This window comes from Vombatus ursinus, unplaced genomic scaffold, assembly GCF_900497805.2.
Source record: "Vombatus ursinus unplaced genomic scaffold, bare-nosed wombat genome assembly UNPS02014793.1, whole genome shotgun sequence".
In the NCBI taxonomy this organism is placed as follows: Eukaryota; Metazoa; Chordata; class Mammalia; order Diprotodontia; family Vombatidae; genus Vombatus; species Vombatus ursinus.
In genome coordinates, this window is record NW_020954571.1 from 15,737,034 (window position 1) to 15,762,019 (window position 24,986).

Sequence of the window (24,986 nt, forward strand, 5' to 3'; positions counted from 1 at the left end):
CCGTCTGCTAGGAGGAATACGGCGGCCAGGCCGGGGCGGGCCGGTTCCTAGGGAGCCGCGGCGGCGACGACGTCTGGGGAAGGAGGGAGCCGGGGCAGGCAGGGAGGCTGGGAGGCAGACGGGCTGACGGACGAGCGGCCGCCTCCCAGTCCTAGCCCGGCGCCGCCACCCTCGCCGCTGCCCAGATGGGCCCGCGGGCAGCGCCATGAAGCGGGCATGTGCCTGGACTGCGGCCCCAGCGAGCCGGGGCGGGAGCCGGGGCGGGAGCAGCGCGGAGGTGAGTGGGGAAGGGAGGGGAGAGGGAGAACCCCTGGGACGGGGTGGAGAGAAGGGGGCACCCTGCCAGCTGCTAGCCGCCAGCCCCCTCCTCGGAGTCCGCCCTCCCTGAACCTTCCGGAGAACCCCTCCGCTGAGCCCCCTCTCCGTGAGCTCCCTCTCTTGATCCTCTTCCCTTGAGAGCCCCTCCACTGAACCTCCTTCCTGTGCGCCCGCTCCCCTGATCCTTCTCCTCGAGCCCCCTCTCCGTATGCTCCCTCTTCTAAGCGCCCTCCCTTGAGATTCCTCCACTGAACCTCCTCCGTGTGCGCCCCCTCCCCTGAACCTCTTCCTCTGAGCCCCTGTTCTGTCTCCCTCTTGAGCCCTCTCTCTTGAGACCCCTCTCCTGAATCTCCTCCCTGTACGCCCCCTCCTCCGAACCTTCAGAACCCCCCAGCCCCATCTCTGTGCGCTCTCTCCCCTGAATCCCCTTCCTATGCGCCCCTCCCCTGAACCTCCTCCTCTGACCCCTTTCCCTGTCTTCCTCTTTTGAGCCGTCTCCTTTGAGACCACTCTCCTGAATCTCCTCCCTATGTGCCCCCACCCCGATCCTTCTCCTTGAGAACCCCTTCCCTTGAGTCCCCCTCTGTGAGCTCCCTCTCCCGAACCTCCTCCCTTGAGACCACTCTCCTGAATCTCCTCCTTGTGCGCCCCCTGCCCTGAACCTCGAGAACCCCCTTCCCTTGAGTCCCCTCTCTGTGCGCTGCCTCTCCTGAGCCCCCTCCCTCTCCCCCTCCCCGAGCCCTTTTCCCGTGAGTCCCCTCCCCTGAGCCCTATCTCTGTGCTTTCCCCCTCCTGAGCCTACTCCCAGGAGCTCTCCATTGAACCTTCTTCTCAAGAACTCTCTCTCCTGAGCCTCCTCTCTGTGCACTCGTTCTCCTGAATCCCCTCCCTATGCTCACTGTTCCCTGAACATCCTCACAAACCTCCTCCCCAAAACCTCTCCCCTGAATATGCTCCCTCTGCGCCCTCTCCCCTGAACCCTCTCCCCACGAGCCTCTCCCTCAGGCTCCCTTCCCCCATCCTCCCTGCGAACCCCAGTCCATTGACGATTCTCCCCTTGAGCTTCTCTCTTTGAACCCTCTCTTGAGCTCCCTCCCGTAAGCCCACTTTCTCTTCGCCCCTCCCCCAAGCCCTATTCCGCGTTCTCCCTTCCTAGAGTGCCCCTCTCCTGAACCCCCTCTCTCCTTCCCTTTCCCCAGTCCCCTTCTTCCCTAGTGCCCCCTCCGTTCCTCAAGGGAGCTGCCCTTCCCCGCCCCCGACCTTGGCTCAGGTGGCCACCATAAGATTGTCCCCGCTCTGCAGGATTGGAATGCTGGGGACCCTGCCATCGTGCCCTCTTCCAACCCCCACTCCCCACATACTTTGATGTTTTTTCTGATCTTTACCCTATTTATTGCCTCTCGTGTCCCAAAGGAGCGGGCATTTAACTTGACAGGTACTCTCAGCCCCGGTGCTATGACCACTTCAGTCCTGCTTGGTTTGGGCCTTGGGGACCCCCGCTATCCTTGGCAGCAATCCATTGACTTTTACCTGCTGGGCAGGAGTACAGCGGACCTCACTATATCTATCCCCTGCGGATTCATTGTGGTATTGGGGGAGGTGTCAGAGGACCCAAGTTCAAATACTGCTACCAATTTACTTTAGACAATTCATGCAACCTTCCTGGGACTCAGTTTCCTCTTCTGTAAAATAAGGTTAGACTAGTAGATGGTATCTGAGGCTCCTTTCAGGTCTAAATCTATGAATCACCCAAACTTGATTTTTTTTTTTTGCTCTTCCCCCTCCCCCTCCCCCTCCAGTCAGACCTCCTAGGAGCACTTGAGCTAACTTGTCAGCTGCCTCCCCCCTCCCCTCCCTCCATTATAACTGTGTCTTCTCTTCTGGACTGAGGCTTTGAGGACTCTCCCATCTCCCATGCTCCAACCCCCACCTTTTACTTGCTATTTTCTTTGACCCTGACACCCCAATTAGTGCTCCACCCTAAAGGAGCAAGAGCTAACCTGCCAGCTCTAGGTTCTCCTGCTCTCAGCTCTTTGCTTGCTGGTCATTCCTAGCAGCTCCCTCTCCCCTCCCCGTAAAGTAAGTTTATATCTTTGTGCTCCTTTTCTTTGCCCCCATCCTCTACTTAACATTGCTCCCAATGACTGACTTTTCCTCCTGGGCCCCCTCTTCCCAAAAAATGGCTCTAAAAGTGAAAGTGTTTTCTGATTCAGACTCTCCCTTCAAATTTGTTCCCCCCTTCTCAAAGGAGCATCAATTAACTTGTCAGTTCCCCTGTAGTATGATTCCCTCCCCTTTTCCTCTTCAATTTTTCTCTTCCTATTTACCTTCTAACTCCTGATTTTTAGTGATTCCTGTTGGGAAGGAACCCCAGAAGATGTTTGGTGGTCCAGGTCTAGAGTCCCAGGCACTTGAGGGATCAGAGACCCAATCCTTTTATGGATTTTTAGTATCCTCCCTCAACCTTAACTGAGGGGCTTGGAGATTACAGTTGCATAGGCTTTTTGACAGAAATTCGGGTCATGACAGAAATATCAAATTTCTGTTCGAATTTGAGGGCCCTAAGGAATAATGACTTTTCCATGTGTTAGAAGGTAATAGGTTTGTTTACAGACTTGTGCTTGATAGAATGTTAATCCAACAGTGAGATTTGGGGTGTTTAGATCTGACAGCCCTGTAGAAAAATTCAATGGACTAGTTGAGTTCTCTGGTTCCTGAATGGAGTGGGTTGGAAGAATCAGAGCACTCTGAGCTCAAATTGAGGCTTGTTGCAGTGATTAAGAAGAGATAGGCTCCCTCCAGAGAGGGCAACAGGAATCATCAGGTCTGGGAGTAAAGACCAAAAGGTAAATTTAGTTGCCTTTTCAGAACAAACCTCAGCCATGGCCAACAGCATCCTAACCTTATTTCTTCAGCCTCTCCATATAATTTGTTTCTTTTTTCTTGCCTGAGAATGCAACGCCAATGAGATCTTCTGGGGTTAAAAATCTTCCTTACTGATTGGAAGGCAGTATACATAGCCTACCCTATCCCCCTGCTGGGAGACTCTTTGTAAGAGCCCACCTTCCTCCTTTACCCCCACCCTCCATCGGCAGAAGATCTGGCCCCAGAATTTTTCCTTTTGTAGTAGCTGGTCTCAGCCTTTCTAGCCCCACCAAACTGGATTGGGTATGACTTCACCGAAACAGACCCCAGGCTGAGGTGCGGCCGGGAGCAGGACAAGGCCCGGACTCTGCTTAGGCAGAGATCTTGCCAGGTGGAGGGCACCAGAGGCAGCTTTGAACCCATGATTACTTGGACTGAGTGGTATTTGAGTCACAAGTTTGCCAATTTTAGTGCAGGATGGAATTTATGACCTGCCAGAAAATCTAGGAGCTCTACATAAGGCACTGAACCAGGTACAAATCCAGGTAACAAAACCAGGTATACTTAGAGAGATGGGAGCAACAGGCAGAAAAGGGCTAAAAAGATTTGAGGGTCTCTACTTAACAATAGTAGTGGCTAACATTTATATAGCACTTTAAGTTTTGCAAAGTGCTTTGCTCTGAGATATGCATTATCTTTGAGATATATATTGTCATTTGACCCTCACAACAACTTTGTGAGGTAGGTGCTATTATTATTATCCCCATTTTGCAGAAGAGGAAAATGGAGCTGACAGAGATTAAGTGACTTGCCCAGGGTCATATAGCTAGTGTCTGAAGCAGCATCTGAACTCAGGTCTTACCTGATTCTAGATATAGTACACTATCTACTAAGATACCCAGTGGCCTGGCCAGGATCTCTGAAAGGCCAAGAAACAAAGTTAGGAAAGGATAGAATTAGAGTCCGGGCACTATTAGGAGGAGGAAGGCTTGACCGAGTCCAAAGCATTTCTGGCTTGTGCGGGCTGGCATGGTAAGTGATTTGAGCTGATTGCTCTAGTTTCCTCATTCTCCAGCTCCTTTCTGGGTTCTACTCTCCTATTGATTGGCACTCTCATGGGCATTTGATCTTTGCCACCTTTGTTAAATCTCCCATTATTTTAAGGTTGCATCTCCCCAGTGGAGACTGTGGGTTGCTCAGACTTAGTTGCAGACCCTGATAAAAATCACACTCCCAGAGAGGACTAGACTAGCAGATAACTGGATTGGTGACTTAACTTTCCTGATGTTGGAGAAAATATGCTGATAAGATCTGTGGTCTGGAGTGGGGACCTGCCGGGGAGAGCTAGGTGGTGCTTTCCATAAAGTCCTGATAAGATCTGATCTGTCCAGCAGGTGGGGGTGGGGAGAGAGGCCTGGGTCTCAGCTTGCTTTGTTATTGGCTGCTAACATGCTGGGCTCCTGAGCTTTGAAAGTTCAGGAGACAAAGCTTCAGAGTTTCCAGGCAGAATCCAGGTGCAGGGGAAGGGGGTGGGGGACTCGCCCTACAGGAGCTGAACTTATGTCTGGCAGGTGGGGCTGAGAGATCCCCTCCCACCCTCCTCAGGGTTGCTCAGCTAAAGAGGCTTGTTAGCAGGTGAGTTTTTCCTACTCCCCCAACTACAGCACCTGCTCTTCCCTGGGAAGAGGGAACTTTTTGGAGAGTGAGATTTTCAGCCCCACAATCCTTCGGTACATCAGCAGAGGGGAAGGGAGGGGGCAGCTGTGACTCAATGCAGCAGGCATCTGCATTTTTCGCTGCTGTTGGAGCTTCCTACTTTGATTTTCTAGCTGGGATCATCAGAGGTCCTGGGCTCTTCACTCTGGAGCTGGGTCCGTGTGTGACTTTGGATAAATTATTGAGTTGGTTTGACCATTAGTTACTTCCTGTATGACATGATGGCTCTGTACAGTTATATACAGAACCATCTTGGTGTTCAAACTAGAAATGACAACTGCTTAGTTTTGGGGTGATTAAAGGTGTTTTAAGACTTCAAGATGTTACCAGAAAATAAAAATGAGGTGTGGGGAGTATGAAGAATGGTGCTTTATAAAAACAATTGGTAATATCTAATATCTTTTCTCTAAAGTGTTTAAAGCACTTTGCAGCTGTGCTGTATGCCATTTGGAGGGCACTGTGGGCCACTGGAAAGAACACTGGATCTAGAATAGTTCAAATCTTAGCTTTGCCACTTTCTACCTGGGTAAAGGCTTTGGGCCTCCATTTCCTCATCTTTAAAATGAGCGGGTTGAACTAGATGACCCCTTTCAGCTCTTCCAGCTCGAAATCTATGATCCTGTGATCTCTGTACACCTATGAGAGGGCAGGAGGGATTCAATAAGTATTTCATTTGTAAGTTGTCATTTAATAGATGGGAAAATCGCCCACCTAAGTTCACACAGCACATCAGTGCTGGTTTTCCTCCTGGGCTTCAGATTTCCGGTGCTTGAGGATCTGAACCTTATGCTTTTCTGCATTACTCTCTACTTTATTAGTCTCTTGACCCATTTTTTCTCCTTTTTTTAATGTACATTTCAGGACTTCTCTTCTCCTTTCCTTCATTTTGAAGTTTTTCCTAAGGGTTTTCTTTTCACCACCCCTCTCTCTTTTCTTCTGTTGTTATTGAATTTTTTTTTGTCTTTCATTCTTTTGTTTAGTGATAATTGCTGGTTCCTCTGCCATCGTTTCCTCCCCCTTCTATTCTGTGTTTCCATCTTTATCTGTTCTCTCTTTCCTTTCTTTTCAGTCCTCAGGGTTCCAGATTCTTAGATTAATTCTCACTGGACCTGGATGGGACTGGGCCAAGAATTCTGTTGTACCCCAGAATAAAACTAGTATTGTATGGTTGCTTGTTATTGTAGGGTTTCTCCTGGAGTCAGGGCTGTTCACACTGATTTATTATTGTAGAATTGTTTATAAGGGCTGGGTTGTGTATAGGGATGGTATAGGATTGCTCCCGAGAGTTTCTGTGCTGACATTTATTTGGTTTTCTGTGCAAAGATCATTGATACATTTGTTGGAAGTGAGGGAGGATAGGGAAGGAGAATGTCTGTATTAGGCTGGCAGGAAGGAATTATAGTGGTCTTACAAACACCTAAGAAGGCAAATTGTAGTCTGGACAGAATCTCTTAAAAAAAAACAAACAAACCAAAACTAAAACAAAAAAAAAAACACTCTCAGACTTACTGGCCAGCCATTTTTTTTTTTAAAAGAGAAATCAGTTTCTGAATTTTAGGTTCTGAACAGAATGTTGTATGTTTGAGAAGCTCAAGAAATATCTAATCTTGCTATCTCCCCCATGAGAAGGTTGACGATGGGTGAGTTTCAGGACTTTGGTCCTTTTTGTCAGGTAGATAGTGTCCTAATGCCTCAAGCCACCTTGATAAGAGTATTTCCAAGGCATCTGTTTACTGTTCCTGTAAGAGTCAGAATACAGAAATGCTGAGGTGGAAATTGAGTTGAACTAACTCTCCCTACATATGAGAAAGTATCAGGTCTAATGAAATTTTCCCTAGAACAGCCCTGACAGGGTCAGAGCAAAGGAGGATACAGGATCTGTACCTATAAAATACCAGGAGGAAAGAAAGTGACTTAGGTGTGGGTGATTCCCAAAAGCATAGATGGGAAATGATAGAAGCAGTGAGAGGCTAAGAAGGTGGGTGGGGAAGGAAGGAATTGGGAAATGAAGGTGAAGGCCATGGGGGCTCTAGAGGGGGAAGCCTAGATGGAAGGTGAAGGGGGAGAGACAGTCGTCGCTTTCACTGGCTCTGCTCCCACTGTTTCAGTGTGCCTGATGGGGCCTCACCATCTGTTCCTTGTTAGAGATTTGACAGACAGGGCTCTGAGAGATTAATTAATGCCAAGCTGCTGGCAGGTCTGGCTGTGGGGCCAGGCCCTAGGGACCCCGTTCCTGGTAGCAACAACTCTTAGCTGACCCCCTGAGTGCTATTCAGTTATCACTGAGTGATCCCTGAGGTGTATGGGACCTTGCTTTTGGCACCTTTCTGTTCTCCAGTGGGTGCCGGGAGCTAGAACCTACACCAGGCAGTCTCTAAGGAGAGGGCAATTCTGTTACCGAGATTTCAGAACCAAGAGCTTAACCTGGGACATTCTGCCCCTGAGCTATCAGGTTTTTACCCCTGATTCTTCTGCTAACTCACTGTGTGACCTTGGGTAGGTCACTTTAGTTTTCTCATGTGTAAAATGAGGGGATTCTGAGATTCTCTCTGGTGAACTTTCTGGTTCTAAGACTTAGTCTGTGGACTATGGCCCTGTTCCCTGATTCTGATAATGCCCCTTTCAGGTCCCCAAATTCTAGCCCTGACCTCTTCGAAAGGACTGGGAGCAGGGAATGGGTTGTTTGCCTCCTTTCTGCCTACAGAGTGAGACGTAGATCCTCATTCAGAGTCCCAGAGTATTGTGATATTAGTATAGAGTGAGAATTGTATAAACCTAGCCTCTGTGAGAGGATCCAGGTATTTAATATTTTATTCTCCCCGTGGCCAGTGACGAGGCCCTTAATTAGGACTTTGGAACTCCAGATATGGGTGGGAATAGTGTAAGAGCCCCTAATAATTTGTTTCTAGGTCTGGGATCTTGTTCTCATATGAATGACAATATTGCCTGGCTTTCTCGAGGGCCAGATCACTTTTTAGGCAGGTAGGTAGCATAGTGCATAGGATATTGGACCTAGAGTCAGGAAGATCTGAATTCAAATTCTACCTTAAACATTTACTAGCTGTGTGACCCTGGGCAAGTCACAACCTCAGTCTGCCTTTGTTTTCTCATCTGTAAAATGAGAATAACAGCATTTACTTCCCAGGGTTATTTTGAGATGAAATGAGATTACATTTGTAATGCACTTTGCAAATACTAAAGTGCTATATAAATGCTATTATTGTTATTATTATTAGTCACTCCCTCCTAGTGCCTAGACTGATCTATGTATGATATGAATGTCCCCTTTCAGTTGAACTTTGCCCTTATCCAGGTACCTCCTTTCCTTCCCCTCAACTGGTATCCAGGAGTTTCTGGCAATTGTCCAAGGCTTGAGTTGAATAGTAGTAAGGTGTGGCTTGGGGTGGAGCATAGGCTGACTCTGTGCTATCCCCACTTTTGAATGCTGGAGGGGTGTGTGTGTTGGGGGAGGGGGTTGATTCACTCCAAATGGCTGAGGAAGGGGCAGGAAGGTATCTTTGCAGGCCAGAAGGAACAAATGACATTTTACCTTAAAGCACCAGGAGCACGTTCTAGGTGTTCCTACCCCCCTCCCAATTCTCTACCTGTTCTTTAGGGAGTGTAGAATGGGGAACATCAAAGTCACACTTGCATTTTAACTCTTTACCCAAGGAACGCTTTGTAGATTCAATGTCTAGGCCAAGGCCTGAGAAATACGTAGAGTGATGCTGCAGAGAAACTTTGGGCAAGGGGCTCATGTTCTCGGATTGGGCTGACCTAGATCAGCTCCAGGGATACTGAGCTGGAAGGGCCCAGACCAAAACATCCTTCTGAGAGGTAGCTTCTGGAGGTTGAGGCATAGGAAGCCAGGAGTTTCACCACAAAGACTGCTCTGCTGCCTAACATTTTTTCAGGGCTAATGGTTAACCGATTCTGACTCACCCAAGGCACCTCCTTTGCAGTGCTCCTTTCTTTCCAGCTCCCTGTCTGTTTTCCACAGGTCCCCCACTCCGAGCTTCAGGAACTACCCCTCAAAGGAAGGGGTTAAACATCAGCCGAGGAAACTGGGCTGTTCCATTTTCTTCTCTAGTGTCTACCTCGGTTTTCCTGAATGGTTCAGTCATCATCATGGGAACAGGGGTGGGGAGAAAAGAAGGGGAGAGGGGAAGGGCTTGTGGGGAGGAGTGTGGGAAGAAGGGAAAAAGAAAGAGAGGAAAGGGGAAAGATGTCACTATCTTTAATCTATCCGAATTTTTTATTTTCCAGCCAGCGCAAAGAAAGCTCACCGAGAGAGACTTGCTCGAACAATGCTAAGGCTGGCGAGGTGAGGAGGAGGAGCCGGTGGGAAGCCTGAGGGAGCGGCTGAGAACAGGTGATTGGAGGAGCTGATCCTGAGACGCCCGGCAGGCAGCGGGGAGAAGAGTCTGCCCCTGGTGTCCCGCGGACTTGGCGAAGCCCATCCAAGCCTTGAGGGCAAGCGCTGCAAGTCCAGGCGTAAGGGAGGGGCTGAGGGAGTACGGGCACCATGGCGACCAATTTTAATGACATTGTCAAGCAAGGCTACGTGAAGATGAAGAGCAGGAAACTCGGGGTGAGTGAGCCAGAGGCTGGAGCACTGACGTGACCGTGAGAGGAGCCTGTCTTTTAAAGATACTAAAGAAATCTAGGAATATGGAAACGAGGCTGCATTTGTTGCTTCGAGGGTCCCCGCCTCTTGGTTAGGGCTGGTTTCCGACTTTGTTCCTGGACCTTTCTCCAGTATCCCTCCTTCCTGGAAGCTCTGCTGTCAGCCCCAGCCTGGGGCTCAAATCTGGAGTTATTACTTAGTTGGTGGGTGGGAAGACTGGAGCCGGGGGGAGGGGGGGGGCAGCTCTTCCCCCACTATTGTTAAAGTTGTCCCTGAGGCATTTGCCCTGGAAATCCAGGGCTGCAACTAAGCTATAAAACAGCCATCTAGAGGGATCTGGCAGAAATTGGTCTGGCCCTGGGGACTCTTTCTTTCTTTTAAGTACATTATCTCCCACAAATCAGATTGCTTGTGTGTGTGCATGTATTTTTAAAGCTAGTGAAGGGAGGTGGGGGAGGTGTGGAAAAGCAGATACTTTTGCTTATTGATTTGATTTAAATGTAAATGAGAATTCCATGAAATGAATGGTGCCCTTGGAGAGCAGATCTCCCATCTCTTGTTTAAATAGTCCTTTTGTCCCTCCCCACCCTGTGCTCAACAAGTCTTGGATAAGTTTGGACAGAATAGCACCCTGTCTCACTAACTTGGATTCCTAAGCCGGGGTAGGTGAAAGCTCAGGGACTGACTTAGCTATCTAGCCCCTTAGCTTATGTCTCCCCTGAATACCCTGCACATTTGAAGGGGAGCTGGAATCCAGTTAGGATTTGATTTGATGTGTAATGGGTCACATTTTAGATCTCTGGTTTATGAATATGTGTGGAACAGCTTGGGCCCTCAAATAGGACTGCCAACCTCTACTCCTTCACTCACATCCCTAGGGGGAAGCATTTAACCCATTGACCTCCAATATAACTACCTCTTCTCTCAAAGGGATTGAAGTCAAGAGCACTAAAGCAGACCAAGGTCATCCTAGAGGCAGAGTTGGGACTTCAGGCCTTAATATTCCCTTTCCAAGCCAGGACTGTCAGTAAACCAGATTTTAAGGACCTAGTACCTCTGGGTTCCCAGGCTCACAAGTGAGCCTTTCCAAATATATTACCTGGCCCACAACAGGGCTTGGGAGTGTGAGAAGCAGGCAATAGGAATAGGAGCCTAAGAAGTCTGCATGGTAGATAATGAGGAGCCTGGAATGGGGAGAGTCATTGGTAAGAGATAGATGTAGCCAAAGGTTAGGGGTGAAGTGTAGAAGGCCAAGAAGAGTCCAACTCTGAAATTCCTGATTCTCTGTGGTCTTGGTCAAGCTGGTTTGCACACATATTTCCCCCCCACCCCCCCGCCTCAAATGCTAGATACTCGATGAGAATCAACCCATTTTTCTTCATGAGCATCAGTTTCTGTATATTGGCAGCTTAGGGTAGTTGATCCTATGGCTGAACATGCTGTGGCCTCAGAGGCAGAACTAAAGTGGGGGCCCTGCCATTCTTGACTTCCTCCCAACAGCAGACTAGATCTCTGAGCTTTAGATACTGGACCCCTGAAGACGGGAATAGTAGTGAAGAAGGAATCTTGAGTCCCTGATCTAGGTGCCTTATTGAATTATATGATAACTGAACCTGCTTAAAACATAAAGTGTTGGTGCTCCCCCCAAGCATTAGGTGAGTAGGAGGCCAAGTAATAGAGGACAGAACCTAGAAGCTAGGCAAGTGGGGGATATAAATGAATGATAGAATATTAGGGCTGGACAGGAGTCCCTTCATTTTATAGATAGAGGAATCGAGAGCCAGAAAAGTGATGTTTATATGTTACACACATTAGCTGCAGAACCTGGTTTTCTGTCACTGGGGTTTTGACTCCCCAAGCCGGTGCTCTTTTTGACTATGACAGACTGCCCGTCTGGGACACCAATGCCAGCTTTGACCTTTGGCATAGTTGGCTTTGTACTTCTTGGAGGATGGACTAAGACAGGTAGTTCAGGGAATAGACTTCTGTTCTGGTGGTGCCTAAGACAGGATATCAAAATGTGACAGGTGTGGGCTTCTAGCTATCTCCTGGGAAAATGGTCCTTCATGAGCCCAGGGAGCTTATCTCTTCTAGTGCTCACTTAGCTGAGCGTAGCTATGGCTGTAGTCTCCAGTTTGCCTGCCAGCAACCCTGAAAAATGCTCCACCCAGGACTGAGCCTTGGCGGGGGAGTGGCACTGTGTGTATGATAGAGAAACTCCCAGCACACATGGTCACAGCAGGTAGAGCCAGGATAGAGTTTGGTGCCAGTCATAGGAGATTAAGTGGAGGCTTTTTCAGTTTCTCTACACCTATATCTCTTTACCCCTTGGTTAGAAAGGAAGCACAGCATGAAACTTTTTACCACCTCCAAAGGGAGAATTGGTACCTTAGGATTTTCTAGGTCACTAAAGCTCCAGGTGAAAGGGGACCTTAGTATCCTCATCTGTAAGGAGAATAGTACTAGTGAAGAAAAGACAGGGGCCAATTACATTTTTGGGAGTTAAGATATAGGAATTTTATTTCCAGGGCTTCCACTGATCCAGCCATAGCCATGTGTCTTTTGGCAGGTCATTTTCTCTCTCTGTCCCTCAAATTCTGTCTTATCACATGAAGAGAAATCCTGTTTCTTCTCCCTGGCTCCCTGAACTGTTAGGAAGGGTAGTCTCAGTTCTAAAGGCAGTTAGGAGTAAAAGGTGCTACACAGAGGTTGACTTGATAGACTGGAAAGATACTAGAGTCCAAGAGATCTATAAAAACACTTGGTCTCTCTGAGCCTCAGTTTCCCCATTTCCACAATGGGGCCAAAAATCCTTGCTCAGTCCATTCCAAAGGACTGCCGAGAGGCCTAAATGAGATACATGTGAAGGCCATTTAAAGTGTAAAGCACTGCATAGGTGTAAGTGGTATTATCGTCATCAAGTATTAGGGTTTGCAGCAACTGTATAAGGCCAAGGATGAAAAAGAGGTGTCTGAATTCCTCCTGTCAATGTGGTTCAGATGAGCTTGAGAGACAAAGCCAAAATAATCATAGCCATATCAACTTTTTTATAATCTTATGGATGTTCAGGGTTCCTTTGTGTTGCTACTCCTGAGTTAAGGTGCTAGGATTATAGTATTGGTGAACTTGGCTCAGAAGATTGGGTCTGGGGCAGAAAACCATGTTTGTGAAACACTTAACCTAAGTTGGACTTCGTTGGTGTATTGGTTTTACTGGGGTTTTTTTAATTTTCCTTTTTTATTCTTTGTTGTAAGTGATCGCTTTCTGGGAGTTTTTTCTTAGGAGTTGACGAGTGGGGTGGGGAGGAAGGATATATTGGGAATATAATCGGATATTTTATTGATGCAGGAGGCATCAATAAAAGATTGGGTCTGAGACCACGTCCATGTTTTGAGGATACTTTATAACTCCCTTTTTATTGGGGCCCTTTAGGATGTTGCTCATATCTTTGGCTCCCACTTTTGTCTTGGCATTTGAGATCAGAAGGGGGTGTGCTTCTTACTTATTCTTTACATTAGGGACAAGGAAACCCATTTGTGTTTTGTGCCAGGTTTTGGTGCTTCGTTGAAGAGCCAGTCCATGTTTTTTCATTACTCAGGTTTACTCTTCATCCATTGAGCTCTAGCAAGTGCTGCCCTCTGTAGTTGGGTCTGAAAATAGCTAGGTCACTCCACTGGCTGCAGTGATGGAGTAGGATAGATTAGGGGATGGTCCTGAGCCTGAAAACTCACAATCTTCTACCTGACAGATCTATCGAAGGTGTTGGCTGGTTTTCCGAAAGTCTTCTAGCAAGGGACCTCAGAGGCTGGAAAAGTATCCCGATGAGAAATCAGTGTGTCTTCGAGGTTGCCCAAAGGTGAGTCAGTCACTAACCTCCCTTACCTCATGGCTAAGATGGCTGACCCTTAATCTTTAATGTACCCCCTCCCAAAGTCTAGTTCTGTGGTTCTACCGGGAGCTCCCAACTTGGGGCAGGCTGGACAATGGGGAAGTGTTTCTCCTTATCTGACTAGAACTTGGGATATTCTGGCCACCTTTTTGCCCTGGAGGGAAACATGGATCCTGGGGCTGAGTCTCCTATGGTTTCCATACAGGTGACTGAGATCAGCAATGTGAAATGTGTTACAAGGCTCCCTAAGGAAACAAAGCGGCAGGCTGTGGCCATTATCTTTACTGATGACTCAGCTCGAACCTTCACCTGTGACTCTGGTGAGTGACTGAGGTGGCAGACCTCAGCTGGGGACATGAGGCAGAAGCCATGGAAAGGTTTAGAGCTAAACAAAGTTAGCTTTAGTCAGGCCCAGAGTTGAGAATCTTGAAGTCCTCAGAATAATGGAATCCTGAAGAGGATGTAGCCTTTTGCTCTTAACTATAAAGACTAGATTCCTCATGAGAAGAGCCAGGTGACCATCTTATAAAACTTGGGGCTTACTCTCTTGGTGAGTGGATATGGAGGGGTAATGTTATTCTATTATTATAGTAATTCAAATAAGGAGTCCTCTTTCTTCCTCTAAGGGGAAACTGGACAAAGCAGAAAATACCATTTGGTAGGATGGTGGTAAGGTAGAGCAGGTCCCCTTTGAGAGATGTGAAGTGCCTTCTCCATGGTTGAATTCTTGGGTGGCAGGCTCCAGTGCACAGGGATAGGAAGTACAGATGGATATGCTTGATAAATGCTCAAACTTATGTTTCAGAGCTGGAAGCTGAAGAGTGGTATAAGACATTGTCTGTGGAATGTTTAGGTGCCCGGCTCAATGACATCAGTCTAGGGGAGCCAGACCTCCTGGCTCCGGGAGTACAATGTGAACAAACAGGTAAAGTATGGGGCCTGGGACACGTGGGTTTGAAGTTTGAGGAAAGTGTCTGAGAGAGAGAGGAGACTTTTCCATCCAACTACAGTTCCATTTTCTTTCTCCTTCCATCCCCCCTCACTAGATCGATTCAATGTCTTCCTGTTGCCCTGCCCCAACCTGGATGTCTATGGTGAATGCAAACTACAGATCACCCATGAGAATATCTACCTCTGGGACATGCACAACCCCCGTGTAAAGCTTATCTCGTGGCCACTCTGCTCTTTGCGCCGCTACGGCCGGGATGCTACACGTTTCACGTTTGAGGCTGGCAGGTAGGGCTTCAGATCTTCTAATCCCACCTCGGGAAACCAAGAGACCATCTTTTTATCCTCCATCTACTTACATTTCTGACCAGCATCCTACCAAAAGCATTTTGGTTCCAGAGCCAAGGAGATAACTTCAAGGGGCTGGGCTCTGCTGTGGTTTTCAGAGGGCCTGTGGATTAAGGATTTATGATATGGGGGGGGGGGGGGGTAGCAGTATTAATTTGGTTGTGAATAAGCAGAAAGCAAGCCTGTGCCATAGGTGATGCATGTTAGCATGGCATGTGTATGTACATTATATATGTGTACACTTCTGGTCCCCACCACCCTTCCCATAGCTCTAGTGCTGTCCAACAGGATGTGTGATGCAGGTGAAGGGCTCTACACATTCCAGACACAAGAGGGGGAGCAGATCTACCAACGAGTACATAGTGCCACCCTGGCGATCGCTGAGCAGCACAAACGGGTTCTACTGGAGATGGAGAAGAACGTGAGGGTGAGGCCCAGAGTGGGAAGCTGGAGAAGAAGGGGACTGAATTGACAGGCAAGGGAGGCCAGCATGCTTTTGAGACATCTTTCTGTCCCGCTGAGGCACAGCCTCCTATGTTAGTGTAACAGGAAAAGCATTAGGCTTAGAATCAGATTTGAGTTCAAGGACTTCTGCCACTTACTAATAAGATCTTAGATAAGTCCTAACCTTTCTAGGCCTTAGTTTCCTCACCTGTAAAATGAAGTGGTTGAACTATATAATCCCATAAGGTCATTTCTGACAGTCAGTGCCTTTTCGAGTCCCTCCCTCTCTGTTGCTTGATCCTGTGCAGATGCCAGGTCAGATTCCCCAGGCCATCTCTGCCATGTCTTGTCCTCCTAGCTCCATGATATTAAGTTAATGGCCTTCCTCTTCTGCCTCAGCTGCTGAACAAAGGGACTGAGCACTATTCCTATCCGTGCACACCAACCACCATGCTGCCCCGGAGTGCCTACTGGCACCACATCACTGGTTCCCAGAACATTGCTGAGACTTCCAGCTATGCTGGTAAGTGACTTCTTCTGCCTTGCCTATCCTCTCTGAAGCATTCATTATCTCAATTATTATTGGCAATTATTTTTGCCCTCCCAGTAGGAGCTACTTTAGGCCCTATGTCCCCCGTGACCTCAACTTTAAGTGTCACAGAATGCCACCCTTAGTCTACCTTTCTGTCCACAGGTGAAGCATATGGAGCTGCTCAGGCAAGCTCGGAGACTGACCTTCTCAACAGATTTATCCTGCTGAAGCCAAAGGCTGGTACAGGAGAGAGCAAGGAGGCCAAAACGGCTTCCCAGTGATGCTGAAATAGCTCATGTCATCCCAAGGGAGGGACTGGCAGCACACTGAAGGCTTCTTCCTTCCTGGCCCCTCTCCTCTCACATTTCTCCCCAGGGGGGCAGATGACCCAGGACCCTACCCTACAGAAGGACAGCCTGGAGAAAGCGAGTGGGATAGATGCCTTTTCCTCAGCTGAGGGACAGGCCTGGCCCAAAGAGAGGGCCCATTCACTTCACCAGAGCATGCATGAGGGGCTAGAGCAACCAAGGGACTGTATGTGGTTATGATTTTAATATATATTGTTACATAATTCTACATTAATGGGATTTCCCCCCTTTATCTTTGCCCTCCCCACCCACAAATGCAATTTTAAGATCTGGTGACCAGTGGCTGGTGTCTTTGGAGCAGCTGCTCTCCTGTTGTCTGTGGAAAAGCCTACGAGATCCCAGAACCTGGAAGTACTCTGGAATGAGGATTTGAACCCAAGCAAAAGCAGGCATCCAGTAGCCTGGCTATACCTGAGCAGGCCCAGGCAGAAGCAGCTAGCCTTAGAACTCCCATCCAGGGTCCTAGTAGGATGGCACAGGAAGATGGCATCTTGGTTGTGCCAGTAGCAAATTTTGTACTGTGACACATCTGGTGACATCTTTCTCTCTAAACTGCAATTTCTGCACAAACCCCTTCCTGCCTGTTGGGCTGGAGGGGTCAGTGACCATTATCTTACCCTTTGAGGAAGAGGCTGTGGGAAAGGAGGGCGAGGACCCTGATTGCTTCTGACCCAGTATACTGCCCTAAAATCAGGTTTAGGAAGGAGGCCTCATGTCCTCCAAGTCAGATTATGACACAGTAAGGAGGCAGGGTAGCATTCCTAAGGCCCCCCTTCTCCTCTCCTGCCCCAACACCTCCCTGGGGAGTACCTCTACCACTTGTCCTTTTCTTTCACAGGACAGGAGGCTTCCCACTTGACATGGGGCCGATGCTGCTGAAATGCAATTAAAGCAATTGATTTTCTAGTGCTGGTATTTATTTGACTACCGTGCAGAAGGGCTATCTTTCTATTCACATGGAACCTTTTTTTTTTTTTAATGTTTGTGGTCCTGATTTGGGGAGTTGAGCTTCTTGTAAATATTTATTTCAGTTGAGGCAAAAGGCAGACTAAAAGAGAAGACCCTCCCACCCAAATCCAGGAGCAAGGGAGGTAGCCACTGGCCCAACTTTCCTCCTTGGTTTCATTCAATTTCTCTTCTCTTTGAGGAACAAATCAGATTTTGCTTGTGAAGATGGGGGGGTGGGGTGGGGATGGGGGCAAATGCTCAGTCTAAAGGCCTTGGAGTGGTCTGAGGTAGCAGAGCTACCTGGGTTGGGCTAGGGCAGAATGATGCATGGAGGAAGTAGGACAGAAAATTATGTGCTGTGTATTGCCAAAAATGATTTTTTTTTTTAAAAAACCTGCTCATCAATAAAGGACCCTTACTATCTGATTTGCTTTCTGATTTGTTACCCAACTATCCCCTGATGTACTTTCCTGTGGAGCCAGTGATATGCAGTCAGGGCTAACCCACCCTCATCAAGAAAATACTGAAGGATGCTTGTTTTCTCTTCTCAACTAAGTGATCAAGCTACAGGTAGAGGAGTTTAGGGTTGAGAAGGCAGTGGGCCTATGCTGGGGACTGGTAAGAAATTAACAGAACACTTCAAAACAAACCTAGGAGAAAACACCATTCTCAATAAAGGCTCAAACCCAGCCAGGTGAAGCACTACCAGAGAATAAGTAACTCACTGGAAGACTGGGCCTACAGTCTGGGGCAGAGAATTTTTCCTGCTGCTGCTAACAAAGGTGCAACAGTGGAGATGTACTTAAGGCCCAGTATAGTCTTAAGGCTGTTTATGACAAGGATTTAATAAAGATGGACCTACTCACCTCATCCTCCAGAATATTTGCTGATGCCCAGGGGGAAAAGGTTTTTTATTTTCAGTTCATACTAAGGGAACAGACCAACCCAAGGAGACCAGGACTCCCTGTGGGGAGTGAAGCCTCCCATCTCTCCTTCCCATGTCATCTTCCCAGGCTAATTACATCCCAAACGGGCAACCAGTTTAAAAGCTGCAATGTGCTAGCCAGGACTTTGAACCAACTAAATTTTAGTCCACTTTTCAGTGGCAAGCAGAAGCTCAGGCTAGAAGTCCATCCATTTTCCTCGAGTCCCATTTCTGGTAGAAATGACTGCTGCTAGTTTATAGTCAGGACATCACTCTGGATCTCATGGGTTAGCTGGGTCTGGAGGTCACTCAACTTCTTCTTCAAACCAGACAAAGCAGAAAGGACAATGGTTTCAGGGCGAAGAGAGCCACAGGACTCCACGTTGTAGTAGAACCTGGAACGAGGTCCAAAGGAAAGGCGGAGACAGACTGTAAATGCTCCTTTGTGCTGTGACTTAAATTCCTGAGTTCGGGGCTTATCCCTACTCTACTCTCTATCACCAACTAACCCTTAACAGTCAGGGTCAATCCTCCACACCTAATAACATCAGGAAGACAGAATCTCTACATAGTTATTCCTAAAACTTTTTATATCACAGGGCATCTGTTACACTTCAGTGTGGATTAAAAAACCTTAAAATAAATATATGCCATTTAAAATTTTTGAAGGGGAAAGGATATCATAAAATCATTACCTTCTAAAACCTGCTTAAAAAGGCAGCTCACTGGGAACATGGATTAAGCAATCTGGGATGACTAAGGGGCCATAGTGCCCCCAAATCTGCAAGAGTTCTGATAATTGATGTCAGCTGCAACTTTCTACAGATTTAGGTCTGGGTCACTAGGTACTGACACAAAGTAAGAATTTTCTCCTTTGGTACTTATCTCATGCAAAACTCTACATCCCTACTGCCACAATACAGAAGCCACCAAAATGCAAGGTTAGATAGATTGGCCAGTATTGTTAGAAATAACCCCAGATGTCTGACAGATCTTACCTCTCTGGTTTGCCATTGGGGTCATAGGGAGCCTGGGCTTCATCCTCGTCAATCTCAGAATATTCACTCTTTGGCCTGGGATGATCAAGGAAAATGACAGCACAAAATTCATTTAAATGCTTTATAGGAAAACTAAGAAGTTGCAAAATACAGGGGCATATGGGCATTCTTTGCATGGCAGATTAAATCCAAGTGTTTTAACACAGATTCTTCTCTTTGAGCCTAGTTATGTTAACTTGCTGAATAAGTTTATTCTATTGCAGTACAACAAATATGCTTTACTTACAAACTAATGTGGAATCAAGGAGACCAGTGGTTCTCAAAATTTTTTGTTCTTAGGACACCTTTACAACATTATTGAGGACCCCAAAGAGTTTTTGTTTGAGTTACATCTTTCAATATTTACTGTATTAGTAAATTTACTGTACTACCACTCTACTGTACTACAATTATTTACTGTACTATCAATTATTTGCTGTATTTACTGTTTGACTTTGCAGACCCCCTGAAAGGGTCTTGGGGACACCCAGGTCTCTGGATCACGTTCTGTGGGACTGCTGAAGTAGACAAAAAAATACATTCAGAGTATACACAGAATGGCTTGTGGATATGAGGGTGGAGGTTAGAAGATCCTAAAGACAGGTCTATGAGCCTTTGTAATTGTTACATTTGACATCTAAATAAGAAGTGAACCAAGAAGGAACAGAACAGATCTCAAAGTCCACATCCCCTTTTCCTTGTAAGCATTCCACCTCTACTCGGAAGCAGAACATACCATTCTTCAGGCTTTGGGTAGACTGTATGCCTCAAGGCATTATCTGGGTCATACTCAAAGGCCACTCCAGCTGTAGGGTTCCACTTGGCATGCTCCTTGCCAAAGCCTTTTTTAGCATAGGCTCGTAGTCTCAGCTCCTGGCCTTTCCGGAGTTTGACAATGAGGATATCTACGGAGAATAAAAACCTAGGTCAAGAAAGGTAACTGGAGATGCCAGATTCCAGATGTTGGATCAGACTTGTAGCCTAAGGAACATAACCTGAAAGCAAGATTACCCTGAAAACCGGCAATAAGAAGCTATATTTGTTCCGTTTCCATTTACCCTACCAAGATATGCAAGAACAGGTATTTAACTCTTACACAAGCCACTTACCATCCTGTTCCACATAGTCATTGGGATCATTGTCTCTACTCCGGGATGTCACCTGAAAGGCACCCAAGATGGAGATTAGCTGTTCTTCTCTTATTTTTGGCTTGTTAAATGATTTAAAGTTTTAATTGTCTAAGTGATGACTACAGAAAGGTAGGACCTAAGAATGGCATGGTAGGAATAGTTAGAAGGATGTACCCATGTTAGTGACAGGGAGAACAATTCTAGTCTAAATTTGCTGGCACTTTTAAGGGCTCTCCCCACAGGAGGGGCATAGTGCATTTGGACCAAGAATTAGTACCTATACAGTTCCTGCCCGGCATTAACAAGGGTCCAAGATCAGTAAATTGGTTATCAGCTAGGTGAAAAAATTCCAGTGTTACAAGCAATGAAGAATTTATCACAACTTCTGAGTGGGAGCTTACATGGTAGAAGAAGTCTATGTAAGGGGAGGAGGTGATTAGACACTGACCGGAATAACTCGGGGAGTATTAGAAATGAGATCCCGAGATGTGACATGGCGTGTCTGATCCTCATTGCAACGGACATCAAGTGTAAACTCTACTGAGCACTCAGGACAAAATTCTTCACATGCACAGTCCTAGAAGAGGACAAAGAATAGAAATAAGTCTGAAGTAAAAGAGCTAGGTCTGGATTTTGCATCTTATATCCAACACCAATTCCCTTAAGTTTCTAAATTCATAAAATAGTACAATCACAGAATTTCAAAGACATTTTTTGTGTACGGTATTGATCTGATGTTATTCTTTTGGGCTGATAGACAGTCTATGACTCAAAAAATGATAGTTATATAGGAAAGGCAATTCTTTCCCCTCACCATTACCACGTCTCTCTCCTCCCCTGTACTAGTGTAGGCACCACCATGGATACACAAGAATCTCTGGTTATATCCTAAGACAGAACTCCAAATATTTATTTTCCCATAAAAACAATGTTGTAAATGGGAACGAGGTCTCATGGTACTACTTCATCTTTATTATGTGTTCAAAAGGCTTTTCTAGGCTAGCCTGTATATCCAACCATCATTTATTTACAACACGGTTTCTATGGAAAAGTTAATTCTATGCTCCAACCAAATGATTTAATACAACCTATATATAAACTACAGCCAGCCTATATAACAGGCAGCTGCTGAATAGAAAATCTAAACTGGAAAATTTCATTGAGGGGCCTAACTCTCCATATGCACATACCACTCCCTTATTGGTAACTTAACATTCACATTGCATTTAGCCTGACAATCAAGGTAATAGGATCCTTCAGAGAAGAAAAGTTTCTCAAACCAGAACTAGTATAGAAAAGTATTTTATTTATATTAGCAGAACTTGTCAAGTACTGTTCCCCCCTATACCTCAGTCCTTTACTTTGTCCCCTGCCCATTCCTTTACCATTACATACAGATGTCTTCTCAAATATCTAACCAACTTCACAAAGACAAACTTATCTCTTCCTAAAAGGATAAACAAGGCAAGATGTTACTACTGTTCCCTTTTTCACAACAATTTGGAATTAAAGAACATGAGGTGGTTGAGGGGAAATGGGGATAGTAGAATGAAAAAGCTTCAGAATTACTATGATGTAAAACTGGACAACTGAATGCAATCTAAGAGCTTGAAAGTATGTTATCAGGGAAAATACTCTCTGGTAATCAAACTGAATAGGTTATAATCTTACCCTGGAGTATTGCAGCTTGTCTACAATGTCATCACTTGTAAGAGGGATTAATCCTGGAAAAAAACAAAGCAGTGTTTCAAGTAGACCAAAAACTCCTCAGAAGTCAGGGAGCTTGCTCTCGTATCTTTCTAAGACACAAGCTGGCATCCCTTCTCCCCTATATCTCGTGAACTTAACACTTACCAAGTCTGTGGGCAATGAACTCATCATGCAGTACCGACGAGTTGGCATCAATTTGGACCCAATCTATGGCTAAAGGAAAAAAAAAAGGCAGAAATGCAGTTGAGTCACACTTACACTGAAGAGACAGGGAACAATTAAGCAGATAGTAGTGAGACCTTTGTGCTGATCCTTCAGGAAGGAAGATCAAAGCTTGTTCATTATACCAATATGTACCATACTGTCCTTTGCAAGTCAGGCAGCACTGAAATGAACTGGAGGCTGCCTTTTTTCAAAGCTCTCTAAAATCTGTCCCCATGTTATGCACAGAGCATCATCCAGCCTTATTCAAACCTCTCATATGTACTCCCTTTACTCTAGCTAGAGTGGTCTCCTCATTGTGACCTTCACAATCCATGCTCAATGTGTCTTTGTTTTATTTTGTTCATATTAAACGACCCAGCTCAAGTCCTACCTCCTGAAAACTCTGACCTATAATGACCTCCTTTATCCAAACCATATTTCACTTAATGCTTGTATCACATGGTTTGGTACTTTTTAAGTCAATCTGTCAACAAGCGTTTATTAAATGCCTATTATATGCCAGACATTATGCTAAACATTACAAGCTTAACTGTTAAATAAACATGTATGTTAAATGTTAAAAGTTGAAAGGAAGAGGCTATCATTGTGGACTACAGTGACTAGGGAATACTTGATGGAGGTACTTCCAGTCAGAACAAAGAATACATATGTGTACATATATACATACCAAAAAAAGCTTTATCAAGGTCAGAGTCTTTCAGACTACTTATTCCTTTGTTCTAACTATTCCTAATCAGCCACATATAAGCAATTAATTGAACATTAGGCCCTGTGGTGTAAAAAGTGTAAAACATAGCCAGTACCTCCAACTTCAAAGATTCCTTCCAGTTTCTATGAGTCTAACAACAGTTATGTCAGCTGACAGTTAGTTATATGGCAATTTTAGGTTTACAGAGCACTTTACATACATTATCTTATTTAATCTACCATATGAATGAGGCATCATGCTATGAGATAAATCCTATAAGAGACCCTGCTCTCAAGGAGCTTAAAACCAAAAGAGGGTGGAGAAAACACAGAGGTGGTTGTTGGTGCTGAACTCTAAGTAAGAGCATGAGGAAAAGGCTACAAGGATTTTGAGGAAGGTGAGATCACATTCAGATGGAAAAGGGCAGAAAGAATCAGAAAATGTCATGGAGTAAGTAGTATCCAAGATGGACCTTGAAAAAAGAGGGGGCATCAACAAAGATAAAAGGGGTGCAGGAGGAGGAAGAAGAGTGCCTTTTAGGCAAGGAAAGCATGAACAAAGCATGGAGAAGGGTGCAGGCTGAGAAGGATGAGGACAAGGAATAGTTCAATTGGTTAATAAGATAAATGAAGTTTCCAACGCCCCAGCTTCTACACCACCTCCACATCCGTGTGACCCTGAGCAACTCATTTCACCTCCTGTGCCTCAGTTTACCCAGCTGCAAAATAGAGGTCAAAAATAAAGACACTACCTACCTACAGTTATCACGAGGAACGTGCTTTGCAACCCCTAAAACCTAGGGAAATGTGAGGAATTCTTTATTATTAAAATACCGAGGGGCAAGGGAGGGGCGCGAGTTACCATGGCAGCGAGGCCGCAGGCTTACCTATGATGGGCACCTCGGCGATGAAGACTCTGCGGATGGAATTGGCCACTCTGCGGGGAGGAGGGAACCAGAGGCTAATGAGAGAGGGTCCCCGAGCCCGGTCTTCCCCGTCCCCCCCCCCCGGGGACATCCCAGCCGAAGACCCTTCCCCACAGATCCCAGAGCGAGGAAGAAGCCCCCGCGCCCTCCCGGGGCTGTCTGGGCGCCCCAAGGCGCTAGCTCCTTACGCCAGGTCAGTATTCTCGATGATGAACTTGACGTTCTCGTCCGTGAGCTCGGTGATCCGCACCGTGGGCTGGTTGGCATACGGCATCGCGACCCGAAACAGCCCCCAGCCCCCACGCTCGGCCCTCGGCTCTGCGCTGCACCCAACCAACTCCGCGCCGCCGCTGACGTCACCGGATGCCAGGAAGAGCGGCCCCGCCCCCTCCCTTCCCTCGCGCCGCCTAGAGCCCACAGTGCCCCCTCGCCCTAGGAGGAGCAACTACAGAAGGCGCAGACTGGATGTGAAAGGCGAGAACCCAAGCCAGCCACAGAATCTCAGAATTTACGCATCCAGTCCAACTCCCTTGTTTCATACATAAGGAAACTGAATCTCAAAGTAGGAAGTGTCCAAAGTCACACAAATAGTAAGTAGCAGTCAGAATTTAAACCCGAATGGTCTTGACATTATACTTTGCTTTTATATTTGCTTTTGTGTAACTGGTGACCTCAAAGATTCCAGTTATCCCTATAAACAGACTTCTCTAAATATCCAGCCTTAGCCTCTCTCTTGAACTCCAGTCCCACAACATCAACTGGCCCATAAAATATTAAAACTGGAAAAGACCTTTGAAATCATTGAATTCAATTAATCAATAAATAATTAAGTTAAACATTCAAAAATTGATGTCCTATAGGCTTCTCAAACTCAACAGGTCCAAAACAGAACTTTTAATCTTTTTTCCCTCCCAAAATCCATCCCTCTTCCAAACTTCCCTATTTTTTGTTGGGGTCTTGTCTAATCACCCAGATTCAAAACCTTTGTTCATCTTCTGTCTTCTGTTTCCCCAAATAGCCAATCGATTGTCAGGTCTTGTCAATTATAGCTCAACAACATCTCTCAAATTTACCATCTTCTCTCTACTCACATGGTCACTACCTTCAGCACCTCTTGCCTGGACTATTAAAATAATCTACTAATTGATCTTCCTCCTTCTGGTCCCTCTCCTCTATCCACTCTCCATACAACTGCAAAAGTGATATTCCTAAATTGTAGTTCCAATTGGCCAATACTGCTAATTCCTTCCTTCCTTCCTTCTTTCATCCTTCCTTCCTTCCTTCTTTCCACTACTACTACTACTACTACTACTACTACTACTACTACTACTACTACTACTACT

At 46.2% G+C, this 24,986-nt stretch overlaps 2 protein-coding genes across 2 annotated transcripts; one reads left to right on the top strand and one right to left on the bottom strand.

Annotated features, from left to right (window-relative positions):
* Positions 1 to 208: 208 nt before the first annotated feature.
* DOK4 (docking protein 4) lies at positions 209 to 17,429 on the top strand. The gene is made up of 9 exons (XM_027869435.1): positions 209 to 277; positions 9,166 to 9,490; positions 13,275 to 13,382; positions 13,621 to 13,735; positions 14,221 to 14,340; positions 14,462 to 14,651; positions 15,000 to 15,138; positions 15,555 to 15,678; positions 15,850 to 17,429. Exons 2-9 carry the CDS (start codon positions 9,425 to 9,427, stop codon positions 15,966 to 15,968), a joined length of 981 nt encoding a protein of 326 aa, XP_027725236.1. The 5' UTR covers positions 209 to 277; positions 9,166 to 9,424; the 3' UTR covers positions 15,969 to 17,429.
* Positions 17,430 to 17,818: 389 nt separating this feature from the next.
* POLR2C (RNA polymerase II subunit C) lies at positions 17,819 to 23,982 on the bottom strand. The gene is made up of 9 exons (XM_027869436.1): positions 23,832 to 23,982; positions 23,605 to 23,654; positions 21,950 to 22,018; positions 21,767 to 21,819; positions 20,544 to 20,672; positions 20,075 to 20,126; positions 19,702 to 19,870; positions 18,927 to 19,001; positions 17,819 to 18,323 (listed from the first exon to the last, which is right to left on the bottom strand). The coding sequence occupies exons 1-9, from the start codon at positions 23,915 to 23,917 to the stop codon at positions 18,179 to 18,181; spliced, it is 828 nt and encodes a 275-aa protein (XP_027725237.1). The 5' UTR covers positions 23,918 to 23,982; the 3' UTR covers positions 17,819 to 18,178.
* Positions 23,983 to 24,986: the final 1,004 nt, after the last annotated feature.

Excerpts from the sequence above, each read along its gene's own strand:
- DOK4 (XM_027869435.1), top strand. The coding sequence starts at position 9,425 with ATGGCGACCAATTTTAATGACATTGTCAAGCAAGGCTACGTGAAGATG. Across the intron at positions 13,736-14,220 it reads AACCTTCACCTGTGACTCTG|AGCTGGAAGCTGAAGAGTGG; the intron begins GTGAGTGACTGA and ends CTTATGTTTCAG. Across the intron at positions 14,652-14,999 it reads TTCACGTTTGAGGCTGGCAG|GATGTGTGATGCAGGTGAAG; the intron begins GTAGGGCTTCAG and ends GCTGTCCAACAG.
- POLR2C (XM_027869436.1), bottom strand. The coding sequence starts at position 23,917 with ATGCCGTATGCCAACCAGCCCACGGTGCGGATCACCGAGCTCACGGAC. Across the intron at positions 23,655-23,831 it reads ATCGAGAATACTGACCTGGC|AGTGGCCAATTCCATCCGCA; the intron begins GTAAGGAGCTAG and ends TCCTCCCCGCAG. Across the intron at positions 18,324-18,926 it reads CCCAATGGCAAACCAGAGAG|GTTCTACTACAACGTGGAGT; the intron begins GTAAGATCTGTC and ends ACCTCGTTCCAG.